Raw genomic sequence first — 22,117 nt, 5'->3', positions numbered from 1 at the left:
CTGATCAGGGTGGTCAGGGCCTTATCAGACCCAACTGATGAGAAGATCCAGAAGGCTCAGTCTGATTCCTGTGGCCCATTTGTCTGTGGAGAGACTAAAGCAGCTACTCTGATGTCTGAATAAAGCAGAGCTTCTCAGCTTTGTAGAGATTTCTTCTCATTTCCCATTTCCTGGGGCTATAACACAAGAGCCATCAGGGTCCATGTATCTACACCTGTCTTGCTACACAGTGTCTCGGACCTCACAGCCTGGATGCTTCAAGACAAGGGCAGGGGCTGTTAAACATTTATTTGGGGAAACTGAGGGTCTCAACCAGGAGGTCTGTGGCAGACATTGATGTTGAACCTGGCTTTCCCAGGTTCTTGCACCTCAACCACTTTTCTTTCCACCTCTGTGGGATCTGGAGGGGTAAACAAAGAGGGATTTGTTCTCTATATGAAGTGGGAGCTTGTAATAATAAAAGCCTTAACATCTTGCTCCAGTGAGCTGACAATATAAAGTGTTTCATGCAGTGTGTGTCTTCAGCTATACTGTATTTCTGTCTAACTTCAGAAACCCAAGGCTACAAAAAGCATAAAACTAATTTAAAATGAGACATTAAACAAAGACCGTTTGGGAGTTCTGTTTTTCTGGTATTTGATTTCTTTGGGATTTCTTTTTTATGTTTTTCCTTGAGAAACATGAGAAACAAGGGTTAGGTTTTTTATTTTTTTCTGGGGAAAAGAAGTTATGTCTCTCCCCTAATTATGGAGCTTCAGAATCCATAACACCAAAGATCACCACAATGACAATATGTTCCTGAGATTTGGCAGTGTTTCAGAACAAAGAAAAACATGTGTTGGGGAGTCAATTTGCTTGGTATGATATCAGAGGTCTGTAATGGAGCTGTTACCCACGCCCTCTTCCTTTCCTAGCTGTATAATTAAATAGTTAACACATTTCAGAAATAATGGATTAATTAATGTAATTAAGCAGACCTTCTTTCACAAGCAAAGAGCATGGGAAAGCAGCACTGCTATTCCTCTGGCATCGTAAGTGTTCCTGTATTTTCACCCGCAGTTTACATGAAGGTGAAGGGCAGAACAAATTTTCCAAAATTGCTCAAAGTGCCAGTTTTTAAAAGCTGTGCCCCACCAGCATGTCTTTAACTCAGAAATCAGGGAGCTTTAGACTCTTCAGATGACAAAATTAATGCTTAGGCAGTTCTGAAATTTCTACCCAGTGTCTGCCATGGTTTACTGTGCTGATCCAGTGTGTTCCTTTAAACAGACCTCCCCCTCGGATGAGGCAAGCAAGAAACAGCTTTTAATGCCCCACCGGCCCTCAGTGGACCACTCAGACGAGCCCTTTCAGAGGCAGAGGGCAGTGAGTGCTGTCAGCATCATCACCAGTGCCCTGGAAGGTAAGAGACATCCTCACTGCCCCAACCCAAAGCCACGTCCACGTTAAAAAGCAGCGAAAAAGTGACACAAAATGCCCTGATATCATTTTGAAAGAAGGCACTGAGGATAGTTATTGCAACCCCTACAACAGAGGCAACACAACCCTTATCTTACCTATGGACTTGTAAAAATCCAGAGAGAATGCCATGTAATCAGAATTGGAGCTGTAAGGTGTAAGATTTTGTGCTGTCATGGTGTTAGATGTACACAGGGCTCACTAGAGTGCAGAGTGGCAGAGCACCAGCCCGGTTTTGGGTGACTGCACATGTGCAGGTACCTCACCTCTCTGGGGCTGATGGAAAGCCTGGCACGTGCAGTCACCAGCTACGTGCAGAACATCCAAATTATGGGGGAGGAAAGTCTTAAAGTCTGAAAGTCTCTCACCACAGGGACACAACTGCTGCCTGGTGCGTCTTTGAGTCCCACCATGAAATTTGAGGATGCTCAAAGGACCTCTTCAATCATGCAAATAATTCTCGACAAATTTTTCCACTGCTCTTCTCACAAGGTGCAGGAGGATTTTCCTTCCCTGAGTTTCCATAGGCAGGAGCTTTGCATGTTCCTCTTGCAAATTTATCAACAGCAAGACAGCTCAGGGCAAGACCCCCCACATCCACAATCTTTTGACTTGTAGCATGAAAGGGCTTCCTACACTTTCTTGTGTCTCCTAGGACACTGCCGACAGAGATAAGAGAGGAGGTAGCACCTCAGAACACAGAGAAATGTCAGTCAAGAACACAGCAGCAAGGGAAATTGTGGATTCTCCTGCAGCCTGATTCTCAGTGTGACTGATGGATAGGGACTCACCTAAGAGGTGTCTTAGAGGCAGGAACTGGACGTTGCCCAGTGTGAAACCACAAAGCCCTTCCTCATCCCATTTTTTACCTTCCCATGGTTATATTCAGCAGTATTGTGGCCAGAAGATATATTTGTGTTTGAATAAATAAAGAGCTGTGTTCTTAATAGGGAAATAATCGCTTTGGTGTATTCCAGTGTTCAATGTACTCTGCAAAGGTTTTATTTGTTTTCTGTGGGGTTTTAGCAATTAGCTTTGTGACTGATTTGCTTTTATGTAATGTGTTAAGAATGTCTAAAAGGCCTGGACTTCTGGACTTCTTGTTTATTTAATGGTATTTTTCTATTCCTTTATACCACAGAAATAGAGACCATCCAGGCTAGGATAACTCAGAGGACATGGCGCTAGGAATGTGGTTTAGTGGTGGACTTGGCAGTCAAGGGATAACAGCTGGAATCAGTGATCTCAGAGGTCTTTTCCAACCTACATGATTCTATGATTCTATATAAAAGAAATCCTTATCAAAGGTTTCCTAACTCCCAGACTTTGATTAGTCCGGAATTGAATACTTGTTAACAAAGAATGTCAGATCAGAATAAAATATATCACAGGATTTAACCATATTCATGACTTAAGATTTGTGCCAAACTCTGAAACTGCCAGACCAGAGATCCCTTCCCCTTTACTTATTTGGTTTCTGCTCTTAGCTCTTGGGTAGTCAACAACTGTCTGTTTTTTCCAGACATTACAAAGCCTTGCAGAAAAGAAAGGTCCTATTTCTTTTTAAATTTAAAAATAAAGGGAAAAACATCTCGAACACAATGCTGGTTGTAGTTCTCTGATCATTTTTTTAGCAGTAGCAGGAAGAACAGAGGCTAATTTTACTTTTTCTTTTGCAGATATTAGATATTTTATTAAAATAAAAATAGATATCTTGTGTTTTCCAAAGGTCATATTTACTGAGAAAGGATGTGGATTCTTAATTAACTTAAACCATTTTAATGCCACATCACTGCCAAAAGAGGACAGTCACACCCTCCTCCTTCCTTTGCTGTGTTCCTGAACTTTGTATGATTGGTTTTCAGCTGGATCAAGAAGCAGAACCAGCTCACCCAGAAGGTCCAGGAGCACAAAAGTTGGCAAAAGAACAGAGAAATAACATGTGGCTGAGGCTGAAAAGGATGAAAACAAGCCTTTTAGCAGCAACCTGAACTCAAAGGGGCTTATGTTGTGAAGAATAAGGAAATAGATCTGTGTGTTCTAGATTTACATGGAAAATTAGACCCTTAAGGCATTGACTGCCCTAAACCCTTTATTGCTTTCAGAGGCAAGTTTAAAAAACAAAAATTTGCATTGAAAACTATGGTTCTCAAATAATTTTAGGGTTTACCTGTAAACCCTCTCTGTGGAGGATGGAAAGAGTCATTTCTGGGGAGCAATTTGGCAGTGTAGATGCGTGTGCAAAACCTGCGCAGGTAGGACGGCATATGGTATTTTGAAAGTTTGGTGGAAGACACCTGATACCACAGTTCTGTTGTCCTTTGAAGATAAGTGGATAAAGAATCAGAGAATCTGAGGAAAAATCCTCCAAGATCAGCAAGTCCAACCTTTGGCTGAATACCCCTGTGCCCACCAAACCATATTGCAAAGTGCCATGTCCACTCAGTTTTTGAACACTTCCAGGGATGGTGACTCCCATCTGTGCTTAATTACTCTTTCAATGAAGATTTTTTTCCCAATATCCAATCTGAAGCTTCCCTGGCACAGCTTGGGGCCATTTCCCCTTGTCCCAAATGCTTCCTGCCTTGGGAGAGGAGGCTGTTTATGAACTGATTGAAATAACAGCCTTGGCTGAAGTTTTCCTGTTATCAGTGCAGCTTCTAATTATATAGACTAAAACCATAATACAGCATTCCATGCCCATAAAGGATTCAGGAAAGGAAGGCATTAAGCAATTCTGCTGATCATTGTCTTTTAGCCATTAACTGTCTTTTTTGGCTTTTCTCTTTTTCCCCATTTAACACAAATTATACTTATGAAGCTATTTCAGTTCTTTTGTGCATAGGTAAAATGAGCATGTAAAAGTGGTATTACAGGCAATATTTTAAGAGCACCTTTAAAAAGCACGTTGGAGTTTTAGTAGCATTTTGAAAGTGGCTTATGTCTGTGGGCCTTTCAGAAAAATCAGATATTTAATGCCTTTTTGGATTGCACATCAAGGACTGAAACTCTGTCAACAACCAGTGATACTCTGGTCCTCAAGTGCTTAAATCAGCTTCAAATATTGGATTTAAGCTCTTTTATCTCTTATCTGCTTTAAAAGGTATTACTTAAGATACTTTGAAAATGTGATCAGGGAATGAAAAATATATATTCCAATCTAAGTTCAGTGAAGATAGTGTATTCTAATCCATTTGAACTTGGCAAAATGGAAGACAGAGTAAGAATCCAAGCCAATATATAATACTAGGCTTCACATATTTAGTGTGATTCTCACTTTTTGCCTGTGACACTTTTAAAAGGTTTTTACTTTCAGAACAGGTCACCGTCTGCTAAGTGCAGGTCAACTGGCTAAAACCCCAAAGTGTGTAATTTGCCAGCCTGTTAGCACAGGAATATTTTTACCTTTGAGAAAAGTTTGGGGTAATTTGTGGGCCCTCCTTTGTGTTATGAGTAATTTTAAGTGTTCTCTTGTCATATAACTCAGTGTGAATTGACTGTGACTTTGCTGCTTTGTGGCTTAGAGCTCGAGGAATCGCACCAGAAATGTCCTCCCTGCTGGAACCACTTTGCTGTTAAATTCCTCATTTGGGATTGCTGTCCACTTTGGCTTTTAATCAAGAAATTCGTCAAGTTTGTGGTAATGGACCCGTTTACTGACCTCACCATCACCCTCTGCATTGTGCTGAACACGCTCTTCATGGCCTTGGAGCACTACAAGATGACAAAGGAGTTTGACCACATGCTGTACATAGGCAATTTGGTAAGTCAGTGTGAACTTGAAGTGCCACCTGAGGGGTGAATTTCCTGCTTTTGAAAGTTTTGGCTGTGGCTTGGAAATGCCCCATTTTGATAAACTGCCAGCATTGCTTTGCCTTTGTCAAGCAAGTCCACACAGCCACCTCTTTCCGAAGAGAACTGAATGAAGAACAAGTGTCTATTTTTATCAAGCTAACATATTCCAGTGTTATTACTAACCATCAAAGACGTAGTTTTGGGCTGTTCCTGATAGATATCTGCTTAAGGAAGTGAGATAAGAGAAAGGTTAATGAGCTTTATTCAGGATTTCTGGTAAAGCACCCATAAGGCAGCAGTTCTTGGTGACTAATAGCGACTTTTATGTTAAAAAAGAAACATATAGAAAAAAAGCAAGGCAAGATCTTGGAGGGAAATGGAGCTGTGTTTGATCATGGGTTGATGTCTATGCTGGAAGGTGCCTGAAGTGCATCTTCTACATGTTCTGGGTCGTATGAAAACCCCTTGAGCAGAGGGGACATGGACCAAAGCACAGCTGATGATTTGAGGGGAAAAATTTGCTTGCAAAGCAAGCAGAGATGACAATTCTCCATAGAAAAGCAAAGAGACAGTCTGTAGTCAAGCTGCAGGGACAGCAGAAAAGCCTTTCCAAGGGCAACATGGTACAATTTGTGACCCAGGGGGACACTAAAATTCTGTAGTTACCACAAAATGGAATCTTTTTCTTTAATCTTCTGAGTTATGTTTGAAAGTTGCTGTGTGTTACTGCTTTAAAACTTAATGTTTAGAATCCTTTTAATTGTAGAGGGGTCTGAATTAGAAAAGGCACAGGCCATCTAGCTATGGCATGGTGGGATTGCCCCTAAAATGTAGTGGTAGCAGCAGAGATATCCTATAGGAACATAAGTGACCTGGACAATATGGAAGGTGGATGCTCTAAGTTTGCATTTGAGGAGTTCACAGCAGAGATTAAAAAAAGCCCTTCATTTCTGTAAAAAACAAAGGCTGCAAAACAAAACAAAAATCTCAAAGCTGGATTCACATCACCTAACTTTAGGTATTTACAGCATAGGAGATTGTCTGTGCCAGTTGTCTTTGTCTCTTTTTAAAGTCATTGGAAAGTAATGGACAGTTTCAAGCCCCATTAATGTGATATTGTAGAGACATTTACTTTTGGATAAGGTGAACAGTGGCCTGTAGGGCTGTGTCTTTAGTAGCCATTGACCACCGTGGGTGCACACAGAGGCACCCCAGATGTGAGACCTGCCTTTAGTGAGAAGCCTCCCACGCTGGCAGGTTTGGGTGGGTAGTAGCAATAACCAGGCATTTGGTATCAGTCCTAGAATATGGGATATAACACATATAGATTTTTTTTTTCTTTACCCTGGTCCTTGTTATTTCTAGCTCTGGGCTTCCATGGGCATGTTGAGGTTATTCTCCTAAGCTTTGGGACCTGTCTCCAGCTTTTCAGCTCATGTGTCTTGGCAGATCTCCCTCTGTTGTTGTGCTAAGCAGAAATCTGCTTGGGTCTCTCTTGCTCCATACCCAGGCTTGTGCCCTCTGCAGAAAGCAGTAGATAAGGATAGCCTGGAAATCATCTTACAGGACTGTATCCAGCTTCACTTTGCAGCCAGCATTCCTTCTTGTTGCTCAACAATTTGTGGCCTTCTAAGATGACTTGAAAAAAATTCCTTTGCATCCATTGAAGCAGGTGGCAAAGCTGCCACTTCCCTCTCTGGCACTCGGGATAGTCAAGGTGTCTGCTCCTCACTCTGCTTTTGGCAGATAGATCAGCTTCCCCCTTTGCAGACCACAGGCAGTGAAACTTTAGCCCTTGGCATCCCTCCTGCCAACACAACTCCTGCAGACCTGCCAGGGCTGAGCAGGGCTGTGCCAGGTGCCCGCCATCAGGAAATTAGACAATCAGTAGAGACAGAGAGAGAGAATTTTTTTTCAGAGGGAGAAATTTTACAAAGCAAATTTCGCAAAATTTTGCCAAAAAATAAGGAAGAAAAGTCTCACTGTGAGTTTCTTAGCACTGCCTAGAGCTATTTCTCTTCTTTGTGCTGAAGTGTAAAGTAAGCAAAACAGCCTGCCTGTATTTTCTGTAGCAGGCTGATGGCTCAGGGCTCCCCTTCACCTGAGATCCCAGTTTGGGTCTGTGGGAGCCCAGATTGTCCCAGCTCACCCTCACCAGCTTTACTAAACCCCCGCATAACTGGATTAATTGTGAGCAGAGCAGGTCAGAGAAAGGTAACTCCATTTTGTGGAAGATTTTGCAAAGTCATTTGTAATGAAAACTGACATTTTTTGCAATTCCCTGTGAAAGGGAAGGGAGTCCCAGCTCCAGGGCAGGCTGCCAGGTGACTGCATCCCCTAAGCTGCAGACTGCCAGCCCCCCCTCTGCCCCCACACTGGCTGGCTGGCTGTCTTCCCGTTACATCTAACCCTCTTTGAGTGATTATGCTAGCATTAAACTGGGGAAATATTAAAGAGGGCAGGTCTTTTTTTTTTTTTTCTTCTTTTCACTTGGAGCAAATGTTTCTGAGAGAAAGGAAAGAATGGAAATGGAATATAGATTTTCTTTCCCTGGATCTGCCAGTCGTTGGGGCTCTCCTGCTGTCATTGCCCATCTACTTCATTCAGCACCTGCTACTTTCAGGCCCCTTTAGTTCATCCCTTACAGGAATGAACATTTTCAAATGTGATCAGAAGGCCAGCTGAGCACGTGTGCGGAGTTCATCTGCACACGCAGTGCCACCACTTAAAAAAATGAGTGGAGACAGCAAGGCTCCCTCAATTTCTGTTTTCCTTTAGAAGCTGAGGTACCATTATGCAACATTAAAGCCTAAATGGCTGAAATGACAGGTAAAAGGGTTTTGTCTCTCTTCTTTTAAAGACAAAGTGCTCCACATCAGCAGTGTCATATTTAGCACCAGTGGGATGTTAAGCTGCTTGTTTTCTTCCCAGCCTTTATCACATGAAACACCCAGCCCCTTGTGCAGGCACAGTGGACCAGGTGCTGTGTGAGATTTGTGGCTGGTACACACAAACACACACACACAACTCCTGATGCCTTCAGGAAGGCTCAGACATTTTGCTGTCTTGCTGTGACATTTCCTTCTCAGAAGGCTATTGATTAAAATGATTCAGGCAAAGAAAGTGATCCTCCTGAGTCATTTTCTCAGCAAGAGGGTTGCATAATGTGTGCAGCGTGGTCTCATAGTTTTTTAAGGCAGTCCCCTGGATACAGTTTCACAGACGTCCAGTTTTGTCTTGTTCTCTGCCCCAGGAAAAATTCGAGCACTGTGGTGGGAATCTTTGGTATCTCTAACCCCTGTGACTCAGAAGTTCTTTGCTAATTAGAAATATGAGACAGGTTGTTTGTTGTGTTCTTGGTATGAGGTGGTGATGGAAAGTTGCTCCATCCCAAGGTATTGCTGCAATCCAAGATATCATTTTCCTGAGGGGGAACAGAAGGTGCTTTCCGTAAGGAATTGTGTAAATGGCCACTTGGAATAATTAATTCCTGAAGCATTGCAGAGCAAAGCCAAACACTCATCAAATTCAGGCTATGATAATTTATTTTTATTCCTTAATATCATAATTGTATGATTTTACTCTTTCGCTTTCATGTCTTAGGGGGTGTCTCATCTCTGTTGCTCAGAGTTGATCAGTTTTGCTGGGCTAATGTTACAAATATTCAACTTCTTGGAGGGAAAACATTTCTCCTTGACTATATGTTAGTGATACATGACCTCTGGATTTCCCCCTCTATTTTGACCTACAAAGTGCATTAATGTTGATTGTTTCATAGAAAAACCATGTATTTTAATTTTACAGGTATTATCCATTTCTGCAAATGTATCTATTTCTATTTCAGATATTCCAGAATTTTCCAGAAACACAAGGCTCTGGGCAGCTTGTGCTAGGATGTGAAATGAAAATAAAACAATATATGACAAACTTGGTGCCCACATTTTGTTGTTTTAAGTTGATTGTAGCATTGCACTATGCATTTAAAACATTACTTAAGTAGGGCATACAAAAGGACAAAATCTGATTCTCTGGAATACTTTACAGGAATCTATTACAAGTGAATTTGCTGTCAGCAGCCTTCCTTTCCCCGCTCCCTCTGCCTCATAGGTAATATTTATATGTTGTTTTAAAGAAAAATGTTCCAATTAGAAGCTCTACCATATGACATTTGAACTGGGTCATAAATAACCAATGTGTTCCCAAGATGCAATGAGAAGAAAATTGCTGTGACTATTTGTAAAAATAAATAAATAAATAAATAAATAAATAAAACCAGGACTCAAATTAGAGTTTCGAATCGTCTTTGCTGCCAGCAATAACCTTAGAGTAACTGGAGGCGTGTATTGCTCTTCTATTGATAATAAGAACAAAATAAAAAGGGAGAATACACCAGATACACTGCAGCTCAAATAGCCCTTAATACTCACTCTTCATTCACTTAGCTTTCTCCACTGAAATGAATAGATTTAACCTTTATAAAAGGCACCTTTACGCTTTTTTTCCCTTTTTTTTAACACTGTGATTATTCAGATGATGGAAGGAGATGGAAATGTATGTTCCAATTCAGATCCTGAAGTCATATGTCTTTATAAATTTACAGCAGTGTCAGATACTATTGTGAAAAGACTAGACAAAATTGTAGTAGTGCTAAGTAGTCAGCCACAAAAAAAGCAAGTATTTGTTTGTAGAATGTGTCTGGCTTTCTGCTGGGTTCACCTGTGTGAGTGGAAACTCCACAAGCAAGGAGTTGTGTTTAAAAGGTTAGTTTGACTTCATATTTTCTTTCTGCAGGTCTTCACTGGGATCTTTACAGCAGAAATGATCTTCAAAGTAATTGCCCTTGACCCCTACTACTATTTCCAACAGGGCTGGAATATTTTTGACAGCATAATTGTTATTCTAAGCCTGATGGAACTGGGTTTGTCCAGCATGGGAAACCTGTCTGTTTTACGCTCCTTTCGACTGGTAATGGTCTTATTCTGTTCTTAACCATCTTTTTTATTACATATAAACTCTGACATGAATTCAACATATTTTCTTAAAAACGCATCTGCCTGTAATTGCTGCAAACTGGTGAACAGTATGTGACACTAATTACTGTGGGATAAATGGAATTGTTCCAGATTTACATCAGGGTAAATGAGAACATAATTTGATTCCCTCTAGCTGTGCCAGGTACTTGTAGCACACTTAAAATATTTGAATTCCAATTTGTAATAAAGATCTGCCATTTTATACCTGTACACCTGTTATCACAGACAGTAGAAAATTGAGAGCCCAAGAAATGCAAGAGCTGATAACTTGTTGTTTTAGGAGCTGTTATTCCTAAATTATGTTATAAACATGCCACTGTTCTTTTAGATGTTGTCAAAAGAAAATGTCTGTGAATTATTCAGAGAGATTTTTTTTTTCTAGAACTGATCAGCATAACATAGCATCTGTCTTTCACAGGAACTCCTTAGCTGTCAGCTCCTTTGTTAAGCAGGGGCAGTGGTGTTCTATTAATGAGAGACTGGCAAAATGCTGGAACAGAAGAGTACTTTCCTTTCCAGCTTGACATTTGTGTTGCACTTCATGTACCAGGATGTCCATGCTAATTATTCTGGCCATGATATGTCTTCAAAATTTTAAAGATCAGGAAAATAAGCCCTTGTGGTTACATTTACAAGAAAAAAAGATTTTTTTTCCCCCCCAAAATTCTCTGCATTGCTCAAAAGCATAAATTTTCCATCACTGTCCTAAGTGTCTCCCTTCAAATTTTGGAGCAGTCCTGCTTCAATAGGGCTTAATTTAAACCTTCAGCTGAAAACACAGCACAAGGGCTAGGCACCATTTACATCCTTAAAATAGGTCTTAAGTGGGCCGTGGGCTGTGCACAGACTGCGGGATCCTCGGCACAGAGGTGATTTTCACCCTGGGAGCTAACAGCTAATAACATCTGACTGAGCAAAGAGGAATTCCTTCTCTCACTGTGGGACCAAACCTGAAACCCCTCTCTCCAGATGCCTGCCAGGCTGTTTATTTTGAGGAGGAAAACCAATGCAAAAGAAAATACTAAGAAATAAATTTCATCCTTCCATCCTTTCCCCACCAGCGGGGGAATGTGCCATTAAAACCATGTCTATCTAACCAGGCAAAGCTTAGCTCAAGAAAACTTAATTCTCATCTGAGAAGCCCAGCTGATGTTTTATTAATAGAAGTAATGAGGTTAACAGGAAGTATGGCTAAAATCACCTTGTACCACACGCACTGCGGCATTTAACATCTTTCACGTTTTACTCACTTTAATAATTCATTGCCTGAAATGGCTGATGCTCCTGTGAGCTGACACTGTTGTTTATGTTCTGTTCCCAGCTGCGAGTCTTCAAGTTGGCAAAGTCCTGGCCAACCTTAAACACGCTCATTAAAATCATTGGCAACTCCGTGGGTGCCCTGGGTAACCTCACTCTTGTGCTGGCCATCATCGTCTTTATTTTCGCCGTGGTGGGGATGCAGCTTTTTGGGAAGAGCTACTTGGATAATGTGAAGAAGATAAGCACGACTGGCAATCTGCCACGGTGGCACATGAACGACTTCTTCCACTCCTTCCTCATCATCTTCCGGATTTTGTGTGGAGAGTGGATCGAGACCATGTGGGACTGTATGGAAGTAGCTGGGCAGCCACTGTGCCTTCTTGTCTTCTTGTTGGTCATGGTGATAGGAAACCTGGTGGTGAGTTCTCAAGATGGTTTTTATTTTTCTTCCTTTCCTGCTGGGCACGTGCAAATGTACCGTTTTTTTAATCCAGAAACAGCAAATCTCACATTGCTCCACAATTTTAATTCAATGACCTGGGCTGTCGCCAAGAGAAAATTGCTCCTATCCTAAACACAAAGTTGCATTACTAGTTGACTAGTTGGGAATGAGGGCTTGCTGGTTTTTTCAGAAGAGCAGATGTTTTACTAGAAGAAAGGCACATGGATTGATCACAATGATTTTATTTCTTATGCCATTCATGGGGCTAAGGCATTCCTGATCTCTTTTTTGTACAGGTGTGAGCATCACCTCAACTATCCCTGTTTTGGGACATATTTCTATTTCCCTTCACTTCTGGCCCAGAACACACAAATCTTACCACAGCACAGTGTCTTTGAGCAAAGTTTTGAATGTCTTTAGCCTGCATGTTTTAGGAAGCTGCAGTTTTTGTTTACAGTAATGCCACTGGCTCACTTGCTGGTTTTTTAACAGACTATCCCATAAGCATGGCTTACATAAGCTCTGAACCTATTAAGACTGAATTATATTTCCCTGTTGACATCTTAAAGAAGCTTTGCTGGCTCTCAGTCACTGTGGAAATGTTTTGCCTGTTCAGCTTACAGAGCATCTTTGATACTGTGGCTCTAATGGCCTTTGCTGTTTATGTAGTGAGTTGTTTAATAGTAGATGCTGCTGTTAAAAAAAAAAAAAAAAAAAAAAAAAAAAAGTTGGGTTTTGCTACCGATTGCTTTTAGTGGTTGTTTTGCTTTTAAGTACCCAATGTTTTGGTTCTCAGCTGCTGGGGTAGATAAGTTCTTGAAAGACCTTGTAGAAAAGCAAACTGTGTTGCTTTGTTTACATTAACCTAAATTGTAACGGTTATTTTCACACTGAAAATGTTGATTGCAAGAACAAGATATATTTTTTTGGGTTTTTTTTTAATAAAAGTCAAAAGATTAAAATGTGATTACTCAGGAAGTGGGAAATTTTTTTTTTCTGTGATTTACCATTTCTATAAATTTTCCTTGGAATTAAATTTGATTAGAAGAGCTGGGGCAAAATATTACTTTCTTTATTTAGGAAAAAACATTATTTATTATATCTTTTAGGAGAGTTTAGCCTGAGATCTAGGAAGTTGATCTCCCCCTGCCATTTAGCAATGTGTTCTATGTATGATGGTGAAAGCTGGAAATAATATGTGTTAAATTCTGGAGGAAATGTTAACATTTGAAATATTCATGGATTATTAAAAGATGTGAATTAGCAACATCTGATACCCTTAGATATTAACACTCATCAGTGTGCATAAGTTCTGTTAAATATGAAATCTGGCTCAGCAGAGACTGCATTAACATTATCTACATATATTTAACCTTCAGTGCTCAAAAAAAGACTGTCCCACATGTAAAACCAGATATTGAAAAACTCTGTCGGCATGGATAAGCTGAAGTTATTGGTCAACTGAAAGAAAAAATTGCTAGCTTTTCTCTTTTCAGCCAACAGTTCTGTAAGGATGTGGCAGAGTCTGATAAAGAGGAATGATTCTTGTGTTTGGTTGCTCATAGAAAAAAGAAATTATTTATTGGTGATGAAGGTGGTGAAAAGAACCACAGATTCTGAATCGTGAGAATCATCCAGTGCCAATATGGAGATTCCATGATGTTGATTAGCAGGTAGAGAAGTGGTCATCTTACACCTCTGGCATCAGCAAAATTGTTGCTTTCTTCAGTAAGAGTGGAATGAACTCACCAACTCACTTACTTGCATAACATCATAAGATCGAAAAGTTCTGGTAGCTAAAAAGCACCACAAGCCCTTTCAAATAAAAATAAAATAGAAATACTCATGTGTGAAAACTTTCACCTGTAACTATGTTGGCATCTGTGCCAGCAAAATCCCTCTTAACTTGCTGAGATCCTATTTCCTCCTCTGTGTTTCAAGAGCCAGTTCTGATAAAGAATATTATCCTGAGGTTGTATCTTATTTGGACTCTAAATGTTTCCATAGTGTCTGGAGGCATGGAGAAAATCTTGGTGTAGCGTATCTGTACATGCATCTAAATTAAATACTTTTATCTGTCACTTCTGCCTTATGGTGATGCCTGTGGTCACTTTCCCAACTGCAAGGCTGAGGATTATGGAGCCAACCTGCTCTTGAACGCCTGTAAAGTCTGCAAACTGGGGTTGAAATTGCTACAACCACTGCAATTCTGCAGTATGATCAGTGATTGGGTTTGCAGCTCTTATCCAGCCTCACTAACACAAATTTAAAGGAGTGGTGGAAGAAAAGCCAGGAAACGTAGTAACTGCCCTAGGCAACATCGTGTTATAGAGCAGTCCAGTTGTTGAAAGGAATTTTAGTATATCTGTAGTCTTTGGGTTGTATTCATATATCCTGAAAATGTCTTGGACAATTTGTGTGCAATGCCACATGAAACTATATTTAAGGCTGGTCAGCTGATGAGTGAATCATCTTCAAGGAACTAAACTTTACAATATAGTTGGAGAACTATGTGCTGCGTAACTGCCTTTTGCACAATAAAGCTGTGCTGCTCTTGCCAGCTGGCATTTTAGAGTCATTGAGGCTGCTTTGGAAGCTAGAGCCAAACCAGACAGATCATGAGAATTTCTTCCTCCTTTGTAAGAGAGATCTTCTGAAATAGCTAAGTGAATAATTAAGCTTTTTGAAAGTTTTCAAAAGCAATATACAATAAAAATACGTTAAGAATTTAAGTTTAAAATTCTTAACATATTTTTATTGTATATTTCTGTTACTGGGGTGAACGAGGAAAACCACCAAGGACAGGAATTATTAGGATGATGTAGGAGAATTGGGGTCACGAGGCAGGTCTTGGTGGCCTCTGCTCTGGCAGGTCGTCTGGTGCGAGAGCTGATGTGACACCAGCCACTTCTCAGGGGACAGCTGTGTGTGTTGAGCAATCAAAGTGACACTTCCATCAGGGGCAGAGCAACCTCCCAGCCTCGCTGGGTGTGCGTGATGCATGCTGGCCAAGCCACACTTCTAACCTCTGGTGGCCACCAGGATGAAAGATGGTTCCTGCCAGCGTCTCCTGAAGTGCCACCAAGGGAAGGAAAGCCTGATGTGCCTCAGAAGTTCACAGAATCCCAGAATCCCAGAATCACAAGGTTGGAAGAGACCTTCAAGATCACTGAGTCCAACCCATGCCCTAACACCTCAACTAAACCATGGCACCGAGTGCCACATCCAGTCTTTTTTTGAACACATCCAGGGATGGTGACCCTACCATTCCCCCAGGCAGGCCATTCCATTTAAAAACTTTTTCCTAATATCCAACCTATGTTTCCCTTGGTGCATCTTGAGATTGTAGTCCTCTCCTTCTGTCAGTTGCTGCCTGGAGAAAGAGACCGACCCCCACCTGACTACAGCCACCTTTTAGGAAGTTGTAATGCACTTGCTGTCTCTGCTCCTGCTCCAGCTGGGCTGTGTATGAGCCAAAAAGCATCTCTTAGTGGTAAATCCACAGAGCTGCAGGGCATTAACTGGCCCTCTGGGCTGAGTTCTGGGCTGCTGTTGTCTCACCTCTGTCCCATTCACACATCCCAGTACATCCATGGCACATCCACCCCTGTTCCCCATTCCACCACAAGCTGGCAAATCACTGCTGCATTTCCGTGGTAGATCCTGCATCACTGGAGTCACAAGCATGTAAACATGTAGGGTCTGTAGCCAGGAAAGTGACACCTTAAGAATTCTCCTTAAAAGCAAAATATAAGAATGGAATTCCTCCTTTAGGATCAGTCCTAGCCTATTTTTTCCCCCTGCTGTCCATTCACTCAGGAAAAAAATATTGATGACATTTTCTGAGAACACAAAGGTAAAAAGAACCACCAATTTCTAGGGTATCACACTATCCTGAAGGCAGGATTGCATAACCATTATTGAATTAATGCATGATGCACAGAATTACGAAATACAAAGTGTAAGGTCATGCACTCAGCCCTGCTTAAATATTTATGTTATGATCCAGTAGCTTACCAGCAGAAAATGTTTGAGAGTGTATGTATCGGTCACTGAAGTAATTACATGGAGGTGCCTTTATAGTCAGATCTGGTTAATGGAGTCTGTGAAGCCATAAAATATCTTACCGCCCAAAAAATCTAAATATATTGGACTAAATAGCCCCTAAAACTACTATTTCTGTTCCTGCCATCCTAGGAGGCAAACTCAGCTGTAGAAATCCCCATGTGGCTTGATATGATGACCCAAGAGGACCTTCTGGTCCTGTGTTTTCCTATAGTAATTTCAGTGCCTGGCAGCAGAGGGTTTGGATGAGATTTAAAGTGACCAGTTTGGTTAAACTTGGTAGAAACTTCTCTCTGAAAAAGTCAAATGTGCCTGAAACCAGTCTTTGTATTCTGCTTCCACATCTCAGGAAGCCTTTATGGCTGTTTTTTCTGTTATAATTTGGCCCACGAGACAGACAGAAATGTCCCATTCTTTAGTGGGAGGGGTTTTTGCCTGCCTACATGCCGTGCCTGTCCATGTAGGACAGATCCTTGAAGAGGTCTTCTGGGAAAGTCACACTAAACCTCCATCAGGTTAAAATCAGTGGATTCTCAAACTGGTCAGACACCAGCAGAACCTCATTACAAGTCATTCACCATCATTTCCCTCTTGAACAGACAAAGTCTGTTGATAAAATTTTTTACCAGAGCTGTTCTGACAGACACACAGTTCTGCAGCCGGGCAAGAAAGAAAAATCAAGTTACAGGGTTTTGAGTAACCTGGTCTAGTGGAAGATTCCATGCCCATGGCAGAGGGGTTGAAAACAGGTGATTTTAAGGTCGCTTCTGATCCAAAGCAGGAGGTGATCCTATGAATGGGAGCAATGCAGAACTTCTTAGTGATTCCACTTCATCCTGTTCTTTTACAAGCGTGTCCCTCCTGACCATGAGAACATTGTCCTGGGCACCACAAATGCAACCTGGATGGAAATAATGGCCTGGAAGGAGGAGAAAGGCAAGAAGGATGAAGGGTCATTTATCACAGATCCTGGCCTGACAGATGGGCAAGACAGAGATTTGGGTCTGGAAGGATTGTTTGGGTGGGGAAGAGAAATGACCACACCTTTATATGAAGCTTAGTCTATGAGAAAAAATTCACAGCAATTCCCTGCCCTGAATCACTTTCTTAAATAACAAATCCTGTGCAATATAAGACACTGGGTCCCATGTGTCTATCTAATGTTTTTGTTTTTTGCTTTGTTTGCTAAAGTTGCCTTTAGTTCAATGTTTAGAGTCAAGAAAACAGATCAAAAACCACAGAAGAGGCAGCTGTAATGTGCAGTGTGTAAATGTGTGAGACAGGGCTGATATTTGGATTGCATAGTCTTCAACATGGGGGCTTTGCTTCTGTATAAACCATTTTTTGGAGTTAATTACTGAGTGCCACTAATTGAGCACCATGATCTCTAACTGAGGAACTTAAGTGTGAGTCTGTGTGGCCACCTGTGAAGGAGAACTGGTAGCCCACCCTGTGGGAATCCGTCAACTGGCTGGCTCTTTGGGAGCTGCACAGGTCTGTCCCAGCTGGAATATTGTGGTCAGTGCAGAGTATGAAGAAGCTTAATAATTCTGATCGAGATGATCTTTTGCATTTTCCCTCAGTGCCAGAAAATATCCCTGAGCACATTTAATTTATTAGTGTAGGAGTATCCATAAAGTCCTGTCTCACTCAATACTGATGCTTCTCCATCACTGCAAATTTCTCGTCAGATCACAACTGGGCTTGAAAGAGGCTTATGGTAATGTCAGATTTTCTCTTTGTTTAAATGAAATGGGTGCAGAAAACTATCATTATCCCTTGTGGTAAAACCAGAAGTAATAGCAAAATAGCATCTTACAGGCCTGAGTGAAAGTGGATTACAATTTTACATTTCAGGAGCTCAGACAACCAAAGCATATTAGGATGGTCAAAGGTGGTCTTCAGATGGAGATTTGTATTCCTCCCTGACATGATAGGGCTGTCACTGAGGGAAGATACATCAAAATTCCAATGCTTTTAAAAGAAAGGAAGCATTAAACCAGGGAATTTCAAGCTCTATAAAACTTTTTAAAGGGTGGTGAAGGGTTGTTTTACCCCAAAAAGTACAAGGCCACTTTAATTCAGATTACTTTTGTCAATAAAGGAATGAAAATGGAATTCTGATGGCATATGATAGCACTTTTCCTGCTATCTCCTTATTTTCTTTTCAAATGATGTACAAATCTAGATTACCAAAGGCCCATTTTTGTGATTTTTACTGTCTATCCCTAGAGAAATGCTTAACTCAAGGGTTCCAGCAAGACTTGCTGCCCTGAATCAAGTAATTATTTTTGCATTTAATAACAAACATGACTTACTCATGGGGGCCACTGAAGACATCCACTGTGTGAATAAAGGTTAATCTCCTTGGAGGAAAATGTAGTATTTGTATTGCATCTAATAATTAATATAAATGAAGTAGAATTTTAAAATACTGTGTACCTTCTAATTGCAAATCTAACTAGGTTAGATCTACTTGCTGGAAATTAAAGCAGGTTTGGGAAAAAGGTATGACAGCCCAAATTACAACATTTAGGGTTTGAATTTTTAATTTTCAAACCACAGTAGAGGTTTGCACTGTCCTCAAGCTTTATATGTTGTACTTCTACCTGTAAGCAGATACTCTCCTTGGGGTCCATCAGTTCCACTTCTTGCACAATGGAAGGAAGAAAGGATAAGATGCAATTATGTAAAACCTCTGGAAAAACAGCTTTTTGCAAGGAGCAGGAAAGCCAAAGGAGATTGGAAGAGAGGTCAGGTTGTCCCAAATCTTACATGAACACTCCCTTCCCTCCCCTCTCTCTGCACCCCAAAGCTCATGTCCTGGATGCTGCTGTTCCCCTTATCTGCTCTTTCGGCAGCTCCCAACATTCTGGAAATATGCATTTGTGTTTTCGTTACATCAGCTGAGAGGGCCAGCAGATGAACAGGCAGGAATAGGCATGTCAGGAACAGTCATCGTCAGGACGGACAAAATCTGCCCAGTGAAGGGCACGTGGGGCACTGGGGAGGAGGAGGATTGACTAGAGAGCTGCAGGAGCCATAATGAGGGCTAGGAAATACTGGCAACAAGGCCTGGAGAGTTTGAGGGTCCAGAAGAAGCCAGGGAGCCCAAGGGATCATTAGTGAGAAGTGGAAGTGTCATTTGAGTCTGTCTCGTCAGCTTGGACGCTCCTGTAAGGGGGGTGAGTTTCCCTTCCCGAGTCACATGTGGCTCTGCAGGATTCATGGATTCAGCCCAGAATCCATGGATAAGCTCAGCTGGGGACACAAAGAATGTGGTGTCAGAACAGCTGTCAGCATGTCACCGTCCTTCTTGCTGCTACTAGTTTGTTCTTATGGCTGGCAGCAGGAACATTTGGTGTGATACTGGAGAGCTCAAACCTCAGAGGGAGGCAGCTAAACCCCAGCACGTTTCCCAGCTGCTCCCTTCAATAATTTCCATGCCAGCTACCTGAACACTCTGTGTGTCCCAAAGCAATTTTAGCTGTTTGTATTCCCCATTACCCATCCTTTCTTGAAAAGTGCCTGGGAAGCAGAGCACTCAGGTAGTCGATGTCTTTGGGCAAACATCTGGCTTTATCTACTTAAGTATTTGAACATCCTCAGGGTTAAAGAAATGTCCACCAGAAACAGATGGCATCATCTGATGCTTGAAAAAATAAATCCTGACACCAACCATCAATCAGTCCAGTTGCCTCGGATGGCTCCTAGTAGAGATGGAAAGCCTCCATCCTCATGTGGGTTACTTTAAGCACAAAGCTTTTGCCTGACACTCCAGGCTTTAAAAGCTGTATGATTTATCAGTACCCACATAAATAACTATAATTTATTTTACTGGGTAGATATATCCTACCCCGATGTGTAACACCAGATGCTGGTGCTAAAAAATCTGGGGAAATTAACCTCTCTGTTTTTATGATGAGCCATCAAAGACTGCTGGATTTCAAAAATGCCATTCCATGGTAGATTGAGTGGAGTCTATTCAAACCTGGGAGGTTTAGGGCTGCTTCATCCAAGATACATGAGGGAAATGCACCTGAAAATAGATGGGAGGAGTGACTACTTTCAAAACCTACTTCTTAAAAGTAATGTGCTTCTTTCTGTCACTTCAGATTAATGAGAGTCTGTATCCCGCTCTGAAGAGTTGAGTCTTGGCACTTGGTGACTAAATCTGAGCTTGCATCTTGTGTTAGGGTACAAGTGCGTTTTCAAACTATTATAAGGTGTTTGTGTCGAATATATACTAAAATCTGCCAATTTTTTTCCCTGCAATATTCATCCACAGAAAGGTAGATATTTGAAAATACAGCTAGCTCAAATCCCAGTAGAAGTTGGTATACAGAAGAAGAGTGAGCTTAGCTTTTCTTCTGATGCAACTCGAAGGAAGCTGAAAACAAAAAGTGGGCTAAGGCTTTTTTTTTTTTTTTAGTTTATTTGTGACATAAGGAATTCCCAAAGCAATAATCCAAAGCAAATTCATTAGTGGACTGTGACAGATTTTGGCATTTGGTGCAGATTTTTATCGGTAGAATTATAAATATTGCTTCTTGATCTATAAATGAGTCACTGGGACATAGCAGAGAGAAATAAAATCTGTTAACAATGCTAGTGCTCTTCCATAGGCATGTATATAAGGGAATACAAAACTATCTTCCATTAACCTTTATGGGTGTGAGGTGTCTTGGAAATAAGAAGGAAGAAGAATGGTAATACATTAATTCAATTGGCCCAACTCCTTGGAAACCATCCTCGTGCCTCTTGCTCTAGTCGTGTTTCCAAATCCAAGATATTTCTCTAAAAATATTGTTTAAGCATTGACTCCATTTTATGAACTACTGACAAGATTAAATATTTTTAATAAAATACACCATATGTATGTTTTATGTTCTCATACATATTTTATTTGTGAAGATTCTAGTGGATTCTTTGCTGAGATTTGGTTATATTCCAGGGGTTGAAGGGGACCTAAGTTATTTGGAAAACTGCAGCCCTGTTGATGTAGTAGGCATCAGTAGGGTAAACCTGCCCATTTTTTGTACTACATATGTCCCTGATTAATAGTGTAAGTAGGGGTTTGTCAGTGGTTAAGTTCTTGCTAATAGCTGGGTAGTTATTAAAAATCTAGAAGGCACTGAGTCAAATTTAATTGGGCAAGAGTGTGCAAAGGTAGGTACAACTAAATGTGTCTCTTTTTATTAATGTCACAGTGCAAGTTGTCTGGATGTCATTGAAAGGGTAATGACAACAGAATTATTCCTAACATGTACTGAGGGAAAGGAAAGGTTTTAATGCTAAAATAGACCAGGTGGTACAAAATTAATATATTATTCACTACTCCTGAACATCTTATACTTTTGTTTAAAATAAAAAAAAACCCCAAAAACTATTACAAATATTATTTTTCTTCACCAAAACTAAGCAGTGAGCTGTTCATTCTAATAGTTGCCTCTAGAAATACTTTGTTAAAAAGAATATGTGAAACAACCAGTGAGTCATGTCAGACTTAACCTTCTTAGCAGGTGTATGATATTTAAGAGACACTGGAATTTATCTTTTCCATGTACAGTGCACATTCATATCTGGATTTCTCTACCCAACACATATGTGGCAACACAGTCTGTAGCTTCCCAAGGAAAAATGCTGAATGATGCATTAAGAAAATAAATGTAGTACACAGGATCAGATGCTAATTTCCTTTTGGGGTCTTATTGTACAGTAAGAAATTCCTGGAGTCAAAGTGGTCCTGCCTTTGGTCTCCTGCTACTATTTCACATTTCTTCATCCTTCTGAAGTTCCACTTTTCTGTGTCTTACTGTGTTAAACTTCTCAAAATTCAATATACCCACTGACCCACACTAACTGAGGAGAATCTCCAACAGATACAGATCTACTCTATCACTTTTATATTACCACAAACAATACAAAGGAAAGGAGAGTCAAACCTATTGATTTTTCATCTCTCTTATACTTTTTATTTCTTTGCTGCTATTTAAGTCCCTTTTGTTCTATTTCCTTGACTCCAGATTCATGTGTTAATTTTTTTCCCTGTTTTCTTTGGGTC

The 22,117-nt window shown here is 40.8% G+C and overlaps 1 protein-coding gene across 1 annotated transcript in view; it reads left to right on the top strand.

The window, feature by feature from the left end:
- SCN5A (sodium voltage-gated channel alpha subunit 5) overlaps positions 1–22,117 on the top strand; it is a 175,155-nt gene that overhangs the window by 68,314 nt on the left and 84,724 nt on the right. The window contains exons 12-15 of the mRNA XM_066201302.1: positions 1,270–1,402; positions 4,983–5,221; positions 10,045–10,218; positions 11,608–11,964. Of these exons, the coding sequence (XP_066057399.1) occupies positions 1,270–1,402; positions 4,983–5,221; positions 10,045–10,218; positions 11,608–11,964 (903 nt within the window). The remainder of the gene's footprint in view (positions 1–1,269; positions 1,403–4,982; positions 5,222–10,044; positions 10,219–11,607; positions 11,965–22,117) is intronic.

Source organism: Chamaea fasciata, unplaced genomic scaffold (assembly GCF_029207755.1).
Source record: "Chamaea fasciata isolate MVZ Bird 193981 ecotype frontalis unplaced genomic scaffold, bChaFas1.0.hap1 SCAF_1, whole genome shotgun sequence".
Lineage (NCBI taxonomy): Eukaryota > Metazoa > Chordata > Aves > Passeriformes > Sylviidae > Chamaea > Chamaea fasciata.
The sequence above is the reverse complement of the archived record's forward strand: the minus strand, read 5'-3'. Positions and strand labels throughout refer to the sequence as shown.